At 45.6% G+C, this 14,270-nt stretch overlaps 1 protein-coding gene across 1 annotated transcript; it reads left to right on the forward strand.

Moving 5' to 3' along the window:
• The first annotated feature begins 3,103 nt into the window (after window positions 1-3,103).
• LOC146358663 (SUN domain-containing protein 2-like) lies at window positions 3,104-13,969 on the forward strand. The gene is made up of 6 exons (XM_084829951.1): window positions 3,104-3,368; window positions 5,482-5,560; window positions 6,382-6,485; window positions 8,784-8,951; window positions 9,174-9,269; window positions 13,435-13,969. Exons 1-6 carry the CDS (start codon window positions 3,213-3,215, stop codon window positions 13,537-13,539), a joined length of 708 nt encoding a protein of 235 aa, XP_084686077.1. The 5' UTR covers window positions 3,104-3,212; the 3' UTR covers window positions 13,540-13,969.
• The last annotated feature ends 301 nt before the right edge of the window (window positions 13,970-14,270 follow it).

The raw sequence follows: 14,270 nt of genomic DNA on the forward strand, positions 1-14,270 counted from the left end.
TCTACTGCTGTTAAGTACCACTGTGTGTGTGCGGGTGGGTATGTGTATGGGATCTGAGAAGGCCCAATTTGTGGCATGGTTCCCACAGAATGGTTCTGAATCCTTCACAACTGGCCACGCAATACTGACGTTGTTATCTTGCTCAAGGCTCTTTTGAGGCCTGGCACTGCCCAGTGGACAGATCTGGACTTAGTTCAGAGTCTGGATTAAATTTTCAGATGCCCGGTGGCTAGCCATGAAATGAACTGTTTTTCCAAGTGAGTTGGACCTTGGTGGTTTTTGTTCCCCTGCAACAGGGGTGGGGAACCTCTTTCACCCCAAGGACCAAATTCAGTTTTGGATAAGCTCTCAAGGGCTGCATTCCAGTGGTGGGAGGAGCCAAAGGTAAAGGGGGCATGGCCAAAGGCAAAAATGTTGGAGCCAAAATGCAAAAAAATACCAGAATATTGTGGCGTAAAGCTCTTGCTGTCAGTAACTGGGCCTGAGGAGGCATTTCAGTCTTTTAGAATGGGGAAATATTGCACAAAAGCCAGGGAACCACAAAATAGCCAACAGTTGGGGTAATGTGAGTGGGGCCAGGGGAAGAGGTCATGGCCTTCTAGAGAACCCCAGAGGGCTGCATTGGGACCACCAGAGGGCCAGAATTGGCCCCTGGCCCCCAGGTCTCCCACCCCTGCTCTACAATTCCCACTCGGTTCAGTGTGTAAATCCATTTTCAGTCCTGTTGCAAATTAGAATAGGAATGACACAATGTTCTACTGAAGAATCCTGAGGTGTATGGATGTTTTGATTGACTCGGAAACTCAGTAATGCAGTTCATGCTTCCTTCTAGGATTTGTGTCTGGCTTATGCACCCCCTCTGATACTTTCAAGCAGGTGATGAAGGTACAGCTGAGGTAAAAGGATGTAACCAGTTAATGCACTGCATGTCATTATTTGCAAAATGAAACATAGACTAAAGGCTTAATTATTCAACCCCAGGCAAACACACACACACACACACACACACACACACACACACACACAGAGTCAGATTGATTTTCTTTCTTGTATGAGGTTAGCAGAAGGAAAAACCAGCATCTGTAACCCCTGGGTCCATTCTGAACTGTGATATCCGTAACACATGCCACATGGGCTGAAAATGACCACAGCAAGGAGAAAGTTGGTTCTGTCTGGGTTTCTCTAAGCTTAAATGTAGGTGATCTTCAGTGACATCCACCCCGCTTTGCTAAATGCCTGCAAATATATTTTTTCCCCGTGAAGAAAGAGACACCCTTGATACTCCCCTCTTACAGATGCTACTCAGGTCCGTGCTCCTGACTCAGAATGTACAATGTTCTGGTTACCATCAATAACAAGCTTGCTAAAATATAGGAGCGAGAGATTGATGTGTCTGCTGTCTGTGGCAGGCTGCACATGGAAAGAATATTTTAACACTGACCTCCTTCCTGTGGAAATTGAATGAAGAAAAACAACAACCCAGATTTCTTCTGCCTTTGTGGAGGGAGGAAGCCCTTCGCCAATGAAGGGTGACAGAAAGTGTGAGGGAAGTGACAGCCAAGCAAGGAAATACATGCCATCAGTCTCTGTTGGGGACCTCAAAATTATTGGCACTTGACTTGAGGAAAGACACCATGTTATATGTAATACTTTCAGGTCTACATTTGGGAATAAAGATACAAATTCTCATGGCACATGAGTCCTGACTCTCTTCATCTGTTCTGGAGATAACCTGTTGTATGCTGCTGCCCCTATATTACTGGCCTGGATGGGCCAATATACCATACCACTTTATTTATTTATTCATTTCATTTCATTTCATTTCATTTCAATACCGCCCAATAGTCAAGGGTCTCTGGGCTGTTCTCAAAAATTAAAACCAAAAAGTGCACACTAAAACAATATAAAATATACAAACATTAAAATATAAAAACATTAAAACCACAATATAACAATACAACTAGAATAAAACCAGAATAAAACCTAGCAGCAATGCAGAGATTTAAAATACAGATTTAAAACAGCAAAGCTAAAAGTCTAGAAAGCTAAAATGCCTGGGAAAATAAAAAGGTCTTCACCTGGCGCTGGAAGGAATACAATGTAGGTGCCAGGCGAACCTCACCAGGGAGCTCATTCCAGAGCCGGGGTGCCACAGCAGAAAAGGCCTTCCTCCTAGTAGCCACTCGCCTCGCTTCCTTTGGCAGGGGCTCACGGAGAAGGACCGCTGAGGATGATCTTAGGGTCTAGGCAGGCATATATGGGAGGAGGCAATCCTTCAGATAACCTGGCCCCAAGCCATTAGGGGCTTTGAATGTTAATACTAGCACTTTGAATTGGGCCCGAAAAAGGACTGGCAGCCAGTGAAGCTGGAAAAGTACAGGCACAATATGAGCTCATTGGCCAGTCCCTGTTCATCTTACACCTTAGGGCCAAACCACCCCTATCTTACACCTTAGGGCAAAACTAGCCTCACACCAGTTAGCAATTACGTCAATGGTTTTAAAAAGGTAAATAGCAGCTGTGACCCCACCCCCAGATCCAGATTGGATCCTGGCTAGAGCAAGAGGGGGCTTTAACCCTTTGGTCCCCACTCTGGTCCCAATCCAGATCACCCTCTGCCCTGCATCTGCTGCTTACGTTAGAAGGAAAGCATCCACTGGCACAAATGGGAGTGTTCCTTCCAGTGCCAATAACAGAGGGTGGGCCCTCTGATCCAGGACACAACTTCAGCAGCAGTTAAGGGGGAAAGCCCACCTAACTGCCCTCCCCCATGGTTCAGGTCCAGACTGGGGGATATCTGCTATTAATTAAAATCCCATTGATTCAGGTGCTAACTGTGTGAATGGTGTCATTAAATGGTTTGTAAGCAGCTCATCAAGTAACAGAACTGTTTTGGGCTGTATCACTTAAGATTGCAGGTGGGGGAAGGAACAGTGTGATGGAATGTGCTCTCTCGCTCTGTCTCTCGTGTATATGTGTTGCGCATACCTCCATGTAGCTAAAAAACTAGATCTCAGGGACTTGGTGTACCAGCCCAATATTCTCCATGGCAATGACGGCATGCCTCTTTCTTTGTTTATGAGAGGGATTTTCTCTAGTGCTGGAGCATTCGGTCATGCAGTCCCTCATCTTCAGTCTGAAGTGCTAAGCCCAGGAACAGTTTTACCCCATGATGAACTGTTTTGTCCCACCTTAAGTAATAGCTTGATGATATGGACTGTCTTTGCTCATTTCTGCATAGTCGCCAGAATGAAGCCCTTCAGCAACATCTTCAGAAACAAATTGGTGCTTTCCGTCAGAAAGTTGCTGGGCTCCAGAGTTTTGTAGATGCCCTTGGAAGTGTCCATGGACACTGGGAGATGCAGAAGGTGAGGACATGAAGTACATGAGGTACAGTTCTTTTTGTCTTTGTCTTTTTAAAAAACCCAATGCCCAGTTATCCATTTTCAAAAGCTGACAGTCATTCAGGTAATGGGCTGAGACAACGCTTTTGAAAGTGGACTGACAAGGCATAGCTATAAGACACCAGTGTGTAAGCCAAAATGATGCAAGATGAGACTTCCATTACTAGAATTATTTTACTGAAAAACATTTAACCATCTCAGAGAACTCTATGGAAGCAATATGTCTATGGAGTTCAAAACCAACACTATCACTAGGGAATGTTCAAGATCCAAATGCGGCCTATAAAGGTCATAACGATCATATTGGTGTTCCTAGCCAATCAGGGATGACTAGGGGTGTCATGAAAGTCCGGAAGTCCCCACTCACTCCCCCTGGACCCACTCACCCTCTTAGTGAGTTGCCATTTAGCGTAAAAATGGCGGCTTGGGGATTTCCGTAAATCTAATGTTATGTAAATGGTGGCTGTAGTGGGACCAAGGACGTAACATTACAGGTGTAAATGGACCCTTCACGCCTGTAATGTTGCAAAATGGCCCCTTTACAGCCGCCATTTATGCAACCTTAGGTTCCTGGAAATCCCTGAGCAGCCATTTTTATGCAAATGGTGGCTCACTAGGAGGAGGGGGGGCTGCTGGACCCACTCACCGGGCACACAGCTACTTGATGAGCAGTTCCAGGTGAGCTTGGTGGCTCAGTGAATGGGTCCAGGGGGAAACAAGTGGCAGCAGCTTGGCGAGCGCCTGGCGAACCTGGACAGTGATGAGTCCATCAGTCCCTAGGGATGACAAACAATCAGGGATCCCTTTATGATATATTTTATGTAATCATCTTCTTGTATTTATTTTATTGTTTTTAGCCCTCTCCCCTGGCCATATTGTTGTGGAAAGACAGGACATAAACAAACAAAGAAATAAACCTTTCAAAGTGACCCTTGAGAAATTGCCCAAAGAGGAGGAGGCCTTTTGGGGGGTTATTCGCCAATAGTTTTAAAAAATCTCCCCCCCCCACGCCCTCCTATTCAGTGTTAAATAGGGCTGCTCAAAGATGACTCAGAATCTTCAACTAGTACAGAATGCGCCCTGCATCTTGGGGGAACATATCCAACCTATTCTACAGCAACTGCACTGGTCACCAGTTGGCTTCTTGGTGTTTACATTCATTATTGTTGCTGGCTTTTACATTTAAATTGTTTCACAGCATGGGACCCACATTGCTCAGAGTCCAAACATTCCCTATAAGAGCCTGGGCACTGCCTATATTTTGTGGGGCAGCCTGTGGCCTTTCATGCAGTATCTCTAGGGCTGTAGAACAGCCCCTCCAATGAGGTTTTAACGGTGATGTATCATTGGCATTAGCCTTGCTCACAGGACCAAACAGGAGATACTGATAGCATGGAGTGCAGAGAATAGGATTGTGGCAGTAGGCCCATGGATCGTGGTTGCATTGTATTCATATAGCCCAGTGGTGGGGAACGGTGGGGTCCCAATGCTGCCCTCCAGGGATTCCTCAGAGGGCTCCACCCCCTTTCCTTCGACCACCTATTGTTTTGGTGGTTCCCTGGTTTTTGTGTGTTTTTATTCACCATTCTAAAAGATTGAAATGCCTCTCCAAAGGCGCAGGAAGAGCTTGAAGCTAGACTATGCTGATATTTTTGGCCCTAGCCCTTTTGGCTCTGGCTCTGCCCCCTTTGCCTTCTGCCCTGTCCACCACTGGAATACGGCCTCCGAGAGCCTCTCCAAAATTTAATCCAGCCTTTCGGCTGAGTTTCCCCACCTGTGATCTCAACTCTTTCTGTGTGATTGGGAGCCCTGCTTTTTCCCAGGATGCATGTGGGTAAATTCTGTGAAGAAGGGCCAATGGATGGATGGAATCAAGGGGCAGAGCTGTCCACTGCTCTTCCCTTTCATTTCCTCAAGGCCTCCTGTATCCCCCTGCCTGATCATATGAACAGGGTTGAAGACTCAGGGGCAGGGGAAAGAGACACCGGCCCCATTACTTCTATATCCTGCGAAAGTTGGAGTGTGTGTGCATAGCTGCCATTAGGTCTCACCTCTGCACTTTGCATTTCCACGACAGCATCTCTTCGAGCAAGTGGGTGACTCCAGAATTGAAAGCAATCCCATGCAGAAAGAGGACTTTGCCCTGAAGTCTGCAGGTGAGATGAGGATGAAACAACGCAGCCCATATTGCCTTTCGTACTGTGGGGAACTCTTCATGGGAAAGTAGGAGAAATATTCAAAGATCCAATGGGGCAGCCTCATAAGTTTATCTTATGTGGTATTGGCTTAGTGTCAGTGAAACCTTGTGACTAGCAGTGTCAAGGAGGAGTGCGAGAGAAAGAGCAAAAACAGCACAGCATCGAGGAACAGAGAGACAGAAATGGGGGCCTTAGAATAGAAAGGGAAAGGGTATCGTTTGTGGTGGGGTGGTGAGGGGGAAAGTGACTGAGAAAGTATGAAGGGATCTTTGGAGTGTGGCTGGGATGGGTGCATGAATAGTTATTCACCAAAATCTTGACTGCTTTTTTATTAATATAGTACAGTCACATCACTCTACCATGCCCTGGTAGTATCTTGATGTATCTTCTTTCGGCCTGTGGTGTATCTTCTTTAAGGTGTAACTTCTTTAGGCTTATGAGATGTCCTTTACATTCACACATCACAATAACCACTGTTTGACCCAACATGGGAAGACTGTAGGAAAATGGATCTGTAATGTTAGAATTGGGCAACACGCAGCATTCTATTATTGAATAGATTTGTTGGTTCATTTGGGGATCATGGTGCTGGGGAATGGAAGTGATGAAATCAGTGCATATTTGAGTTGTCTGTTTGAACTGTGAAACCCAGACTCATACCTGCTTGTTACTTGTTTCGCACTTGCGAACTCTGAACATCTCATTCTGATTTGGTTCTGTGTGGCTCCTACTAATTCTGGATGGAAAAATCTCCCTGTTTCATGCACTAATATCTGTAGGTGCCTCAATCGTGAAATTCAGCAAAAGCTTTGACACAGGAGCACAGGTTTGCATGTTGGGATTCTGCTGGGATTACTCACGGGCGCCAGATGTGATTTTAGAGGTAGGAGTCCTTGAAAACAACATTTTCTGCCCTTCTGGAAGGGGCCAATTTTTCTTTCTCTCTGTCACTAGTCATGAATGTAGCATAGAAAATGAGTCCCATTGTCCCCAACTGGCAACTGTCAAAAATAAGTGAGCTGAAGGTGGCAGCCGAAGGCTGTTTTATAGTCAGATCTAAGGGACATGAGTTGCATATACATGCATTTCGTGCAGGACTGCCAATTCTTGGCTCCATGCACTTGCTTATTATAAATGAGGTCATTTGTAAGCAAAGCTGGCATGACAGGTACAGATCCCACTAATTTTCAGCCTGTGGTTACTTCTGCAGGGTTTATTGAAAAGCAGCCTAGCATAGAACACCAAAGTCTATGGGTATATATGCACCAACTCATTTTTGCTCGATCTGTCACTGAAAACAGTGTCAGAAACGGGTGCTGTTATGCGCTCCATCCCATTGCCTGTCCTATATTATTCCTCACTAATGCTCCGTTACTTCTTGTGAAAGCTCATACTTCATTAAAGAGGTAAATGTCTCTTAATCAGTTTGGACAAATGTGCCTTAACTTTGTCACTGTTGCACTCCTTCTCATTGTTATTAGAAAGTTTGTAGAAAGAGGAAAATAGGGAGTTGCGTGTGACATTGTACAAGTCTATCTATGGGCTTCTCTACACCAGGCTTTTATCCTGCAATCGAGACTGGTTACTTACAGAAGTTTGCAGGTCCTTTCCATGGCGTCATTAACTTCCACGACCTCTCCTGTGCTTTGTGACCATTTCTGCGGCTTTATTTGTAACAGGGAAAATGCACTATTTTAAAATGGCAGTTTGAATTGCTCAGTGTAATTACAGAATTGCGCTATACCACAGCACCATCTAGTGGCTGTATAATGAAACATATAGAACTTGCAGAGAAAGGAAATCCCTGGAAAAAAACATGGGGAGCGTGTGTAAAGGGCTGATCTTAATTCCATAAAGAATCCAGAAGCAGAAGCCCCAGTAAAGTTGCAGGAAAAAACGTCTGGTGTAGAGAAGCCATCTGTCTGTCTGTCTGTCTGTCTGTCTGTCTATCTATCTATCTATCTATCTGGATAGAAGGGGGAGATATGGGGTTGTGTGTGATATTGGACAATGCCAACAACTTCACAGTCCCATAGATATAACTTAAGGGTGCAATCCTAAGCACATGAAAGGAAGTCTCGCTGAACTCAGTGGGACTTCCTTCTGAGTAGACATGTATAGAATTTGCACTGCATGTCTCCTTCCCACATTCTCAGGATAGCTACATTCAAGGCAAAGGGCTGGATCCGCCTGGTCTTGTCTGATCTCAGAAGCCAAGCAGGGTCAGCCCTGGTCAGCACTTGGATGGGAGACTGCCTGGGAACCAGGCTTCCTGCACTGAGCAGGGGCTTGGACTCGATGGCCTTGAAGGCCCCTTACAACCCTACGATCGCATGATTCTAAGTTATTGTTGTATGTATATAGGTGTACCATTTCAGTTGTACACATCCAGCATCAATCCTTATTATTTTCCACAAGAGACGCACATGCACATCTTGAGCCCACAATCCTGAAAGGAGGAAACATGCATGTCAGGGAATTGTTGCACGGAGACTGCTATGGAAACAATGAAGGTCAAGAAATGAAAAGAAATGTGATGAGGTGAAGTGGTGCAGGTGCACCGGTGTGAAGATATTACTGAACAGCAACATAATTAGCCCAGCCAGGGTCTTCTTACATGCACATGAACGTACCCATGAACTTGGATGCCAGAGGGGGTGGGAGACGCTCTCTAGATGTGTGCCAGTAACTGCCCCAATGCTGCAGTTAGCGAGGAACTGGCTCCTACTGGGTTGTTCCAGGGGCACATGGAAAAGGGCACCAAGTTTTGGACTGGAGTCCGATCAGCGTATCATGAATATCATCATGAATAATATGCTATTACTCCCAATGAAAACTGGCTAAAGGTGTCCAGACATTTGGGGCTGGATTCAGATTAACTGAGTTGAACTCACATCCCACTGAATTCAATGAAACACGTTATTTGCAACTTCAGTTATGTGCCTTTGGTTTCAATGGGATGTCAGTTCAACTAACTTAGTCTGGTTCGGACCCTTTAACTTCTAGTTCAGGAGCTGACTGGCAAAGTATGGACAAACACCCACCCACCACCCCAATGATGGGTCTTAAGAATTAGTTTCTTGGTTCTAAGTGTAGTTCATATCAAAACACCTTTTTTGTCTGAACTCCCCAGACCGACTTTCACACTTTCCTGATAGTCACAGAATGTTTGGTTTTTCAGCGGGATAATTCCCCTGGGAATTGCTGGGCCATGCATGGATCTCAAGGCTACGTAGTCATCAAACTGTCCCAAGCTGTCTGCCCAGCTGCTGTAGCCTTGGATCATATTTCAAAGACCATTTCTCACACAGAAGAGATAACCAGTGCTCCTAAGAACTTCTCTGTCTATGTGAGTATCTTCCTTATCTTTGTCAGAACTTCCCCCCCTTTCTTGCACTGAGAAGCGATCTCATAGATGGGTAGATTTTGTTTTGTTTTGTTTAAAGTTCACCTACGGATGTTTGTCTAAAAGCCTTTGGTTCATTTAAAACAAACAAACAAACAAACAAACAAACAAACAAACAAACCGTGCAATCTCTACCACCTTTCCTCATTGTCTTTTTTTTTTCAGGGATTCAAAGATGATTTTGAAAAGGAGGAAGGAAACTTTTTAGGGTCATTTGTCTACAGAATTGACAGTTTCCCTACGCAAACATTCAAGCTGACGGTATGATGTAGAATACGGGAGGGCGGGGGGAAGGTTACATAAAATTTGGATGGTCAACTTACACTAGGGAGGATGCCAGCTGGGAATGATGGGAGGTGTAATCCAACACATCTAGGGGTTGTCCGTTTGGGGAAGTCTGATTTATGCAAACACTTTATCACCCATTCATATGTAGTGAGATTTCCTGGAAGTCTGAGTAAAAGCCATGGTCTTTGTCTTCCACCATGAGTTCGGCTGCTACTTTAGAATAGCATTGCAAACACTCCCAAAATATAATTTGTGATTACTCTAAATTTAGGTTGCTAGTCAGAGTCAGTTTTTTAAAAATTTGTCTGACCAGTCAAATGATGTTCTATCAGGTAACTAGTCCTAGCATCTGAGAAGCCAGGGAAGTCCAGATTTTATTATTCATTTGATGTATTAAAACATTTATACTAGGGCTGTTCAGGGACCCCTCGATCCGACTCGGAAGCCGCTTTGTGGCTTCGGAGGCAGGCCTGAGTTGGCTCGGGCTGATTGTGGGGGGCGACCCGACTCGGCCCTGAACCCTGCTTCCCCGAACTCGGCCCCGAACCCGACGCCCCCGCGCAAACCCCCAGCTCCTTAATTGGGCCACCTCCTCCTCCTCCACCATTCTCCACCATCACCTTCTCTGCCACCGACACTGCGTTCTCCTCACTGCTGCTGCCTCATTCTCCTCACCGCCACCTTCTCTGCCACTGCTGCTGCCTTCTTCTTGCTGCCGCCTTCTCCATCGCCACCTGCTGCCATGCCGCCTTCATCACTGCTGCCTTTGCCGCTGCCTTCTCTGCCGCCACCTGCCGCCACCATCTCCTGAGGCCTGGACATGCAGCAACTGTTCTTGCAGGCAGTTGCCATTTTTAAAATGGCAACCTCCTGGAAGTTCCTGGTAGAAACTTACAGGAGGAGCTTTTTAAAAATGGCAACTCCCTGCAAGAGGAGTCGCCATGCATCCAGGCCTCAGGAGCTGGCGGCGGCAGGTGGTGGTGGAGAAGACGGCGCAGAGAAGGTGGCAGCAGCAAGGAGAAGGCAGCAGCTGTGGCAGTGACAGTGTGGCAGCAGCACAGAGAAGGCGGCGGCGGAGAAGGCAGTGGCGGAGAAGGCAGTGGTGGCAGTGAGGAGAAGGCAGCAGCAGTGGTGGCGTGGTGGTGGAGAAGGTGGCTCAGGTAAGGACCTGTAGGCGCCGGCATGGTTGGGCCGGGGGTGCCAGGCCGGGGGTGCTGAAGCTCCGAAGCGCACTGAGTGCTTCGGAGAGACCCCAACCCACTCCGGGTTGCTTCGTACCCCTTCTGCTTTGCCTCAGAAGGGGTCCAAAGTGACCCAAAGCAGCCCACTTCGACTCGGGGTACGAGCCCTACACAGCCCTAATTTATACCCTGCATCTCAGTTAAAGTTCCCCCAAAGCACCTTACAGCATATGTATAAAAATAATGTAATAAAACTAACAGTCAAATTCAAAACAATATAAGCAGATAAAACAGATAAGTGGGCATAAGATTGTTTGAGTTGAATAGCGGTTACGATTTTTAACCACCTAATGAAATTATTAACCTACAATTTTAGCCAGTGCGCGCGCGTGCGCACACACACACACACACACACACACACACAGAGTTTAAAGGTAATTTATCCTCTGAACAAGTTTTGGACTATTTGCTGCATCATTTAAAAGAACCTTGTGTTGTGAACATATTTGCTTTCAGGTGTCTGACTGGCCAGGACTATCTAATCTCTCTGTCTCTCTGTCTCAGTGTCTCTTCTATCAATCCATCCATCCATCCATCCATCCATCCATCCATCTATCCATCTATCCATCTATCTATCATGGGTTTACTGTTGGATTTCTGTGAATAGGCAATCACTGTGGGTTTGCCTTAAAGCAGGGGTGGGGAAACTGTGGCCCTCCAGGTACTGTTGGACTAACTCCCATCATCCATTGCCAGTGGCTATGCTGGCTGGGACTGATCGGAGTTGCAGTCCAACAACATCTAGAGAGCCACATACCCCTCACTGCTGCCTTAAGGCAATGCCTGGCCAGAGTCTTGGACTTGACATATGGGGGTTAATAGCTAAGGATATTCAGGTGAAGTGTCCCCATGGGAGCTCATTGTTACATGTTTGCTTCTTGATACAGGACTAGTCTGGGATGTTCCACACAGGAAAAAACTGATCAAAGATGGGGGCTAGGGGGCATACCTTCCCTCATATGAGGAAGATGTAATCTGTGTCTATGAAAAGGAATAAAGGGGACAGACTGGGAGGGATGACCTCAGCTTTGGCCTCTGCAAGCTCTGGAAAGTGCCTTTTTGGGGGAGGTGGGAGTTCTTCTCTCTGGAGATCTGATATGGAGTAGTGGATTTGGCTGTCGATTGGAGTGTTAAACTTGCACCTACACCTATTCTCTACCTATATGTCTGTAAATGAGTTGAAATGTTACAGAATGCCGTAAGCCTCCAGTACCCTCTTTCCAAAGGAAACCCAGTCCAAGGAAGATGCCCTGGAAGTCCCATTCTGCTTGGAGAAGTGGAGTGAGCAGAACATTTGTCCATTATATTAGTACCCTGCCATTCTGAGCGTATGATGTACAGTAGGGCAGTGTACATTAAGACTCAAATCCACATCCTCTCTAAAGCTCCAGTGTTTGCTGGGTCTTCACAGCCTAAACAAGTCACTTTCTAGCTGAAGTACTTCAAAGTCTAACCAAGTCAATAGTTCTCGGGCTAATGTATTCTAGGGATGGATGGATGCCCCCTCCATCCAGGTTCTTCAAGTGCCTGTCCAGCCCCTGCTCCTGCTTGAACCCCCCCACCGCACTCGCTGAGCCACCCACACCTACCCTGAGCCATTTGCAATTGCCAATCTTTCCCAAGGTTGCCATTTTGCGAAAAAAATGTGGTGACTTGGGAACTTCCGTAAATTTAATACTGCACACATAGTGGCTGTAAAGGCCCCATTTATGCAACACTACAGGTGTAAATAGGCCATTTATGCCTGTAATATTGTGTAGATGGGGCCTTTACGGCCTCTATGTGCACAGTAGTAGATTTATGGAAGGTCCCGGGATGCCATTTTTTTGCAAAATGGCGGCTGCGGGAATGATGGGCGCTCACAAAGGGCTCAGGGTAGGTGTGGGTGGCTCAGTGAGTGCGAGGGGGGGCATGAGTGGGGGTAGCAGCTTGGTGGGCGCAGCCTGGAGGTACGAGTGGGAAAGGGTCTGCTGGACTTCCAGAATCAGCCAAGCGCCCATGCCATCCTCAATGTATTTTGCCAGGTTGTTAAAACTGGGAAAATATTAATTGCTGAAACCCAGGCCTGCCTGAATAGGGCTGCCTGAAGAATTCAATCTTTGTACATTCCAGTATGAACTGAACGGAGCCACATGTTTTGGACTAATGTGTGAATCAGAACTTCGTTACTGACCAGTTTTTGCTCTTCCCAAATGTCTTTTTGATGAAGTTTTTAAAACTGAAAACGTGCATCAAAATCCATTTTAAAAATGTAGTTTGAAAAAAAAAGTGTTTAGAAATGAGTATTTTGAAAGAAAATATATTTAAGAAATGAATTTGAAAGCCAATTTCTATGCAGTTTTAATTAGTGATGGGCGAACTTGGAAAGTAACGAATTCATCCATCTTAATTCGGATGAGGGTTTTCCTTTAATACAGACTCCCATGTATACAAGTTTTTGCTCATGTGCAATATCAAACTGCATCTTGGGAGCTGTAGTTTGGAAATGTATATTGTGGCATGATGTCAAGCACCACCATGCTATGTATCCTCTTCCTGATTGGTTGTTTTGGGGGTTAATCCAACCAACTCAGAGTATGTGCAGAAATGGCATTGTTTAGAGTGCTGACTGCACATGCCCCTAAGCTTGCAATCAAAAGATCTACATGGATACGCACAATTAATGCTTTCAGCCAGTTCTATTGGTCCTTTCGTATCTGTCCTCCAGGCCTTGGGGTGATATAAGTCCTAACAGCTGTGTTTATACCACTTCAATGCCATCCTGCTAAGATGTCCTGGGTTCAGATACAAGTCTATGATGGGAGACAGAGGTGAAATTGCAACAATATATAGTGTAAAGGCAGCAAACAGTAATCTTCTATTTGTGTCTCTCTCTCTCCCACCTCCTTTATTTTCAGGGAGCAAATGTGGATCAATTTAAATATCTGCTCTTGAAGATACTGAGTAATTGGGACCATCCAAACTACACATGCATCTATGGACTTCGTGTGTATGGAGAATGAATGTGTTGGTGCGGTCAACAGAAAAATCCAGTATAATAAAGGCATAATTGTGTATTTCTGTTGCTGCTGAGATATCGTGGTTAATAGGCTGATACTTTGTTTGGCTATGTTTGAGCGTATGTCTTGTTTCAGATAGAAACTGTATTCATGAGCAGAAAGAGGCACTCAAAATATTGTTGCCCGTCTTTATCTAACAACTTGCTCACCGTGCATATTATGAATCATATTTGCTGACTGCATGCTAATTTTCAGGGTCTGGGGGAAGTGTTAGATTGACAATTACAGGGGCCCAATGTTGAACCATTGCCACCCTGAGCTATATATAGTATGCTCTGATCTCCCTGCATTCAGCTGGAACGCAGACATACATAGATAGATGCAAAAACAACAAAGAGCTTGTAGCACATTAAAGACTAACCAATTTATTATCATATAAGCTTTTGTGACATGGAGCCAATTTTACCAGATACATGAAATGGCCTATTGTGATAGTAAGTATGTAGATTGTGTGGCGAAAAGGAAAGGGAATGCCAGATGCAGCACTAAGTGTGGGCACACTAAGGTTCTGATCCAGATTCCCTCCCCTGACCCCCGCACTTGTGGGGAAAATCCTGCACTCTGCACTCAGTGTCTGAAATATGCACTCAAGTCTGAAATATGCAGCTAGGGTAACATGTAGTTTGGACCTGAGTATGCATGTCCTGCGGTGCCGCGGTGGCTTAGTGGTTAAG

Source organism: Heloderma suspectum, chromosome 1 (assembly GCF_057233095.1).
Source record: "Heloderma suspectum isolate Gila_16-S chromosome 1, 16-S_ref, whole genome shotgun sequence".
Classification (NCBI taxonomy): domain Eukaryota; kingdom Metazoa; phylum Chordata; class Lepidosauria; order Squamata; family Helodermatidae; genus Heloderma; species Heloderma suspectum.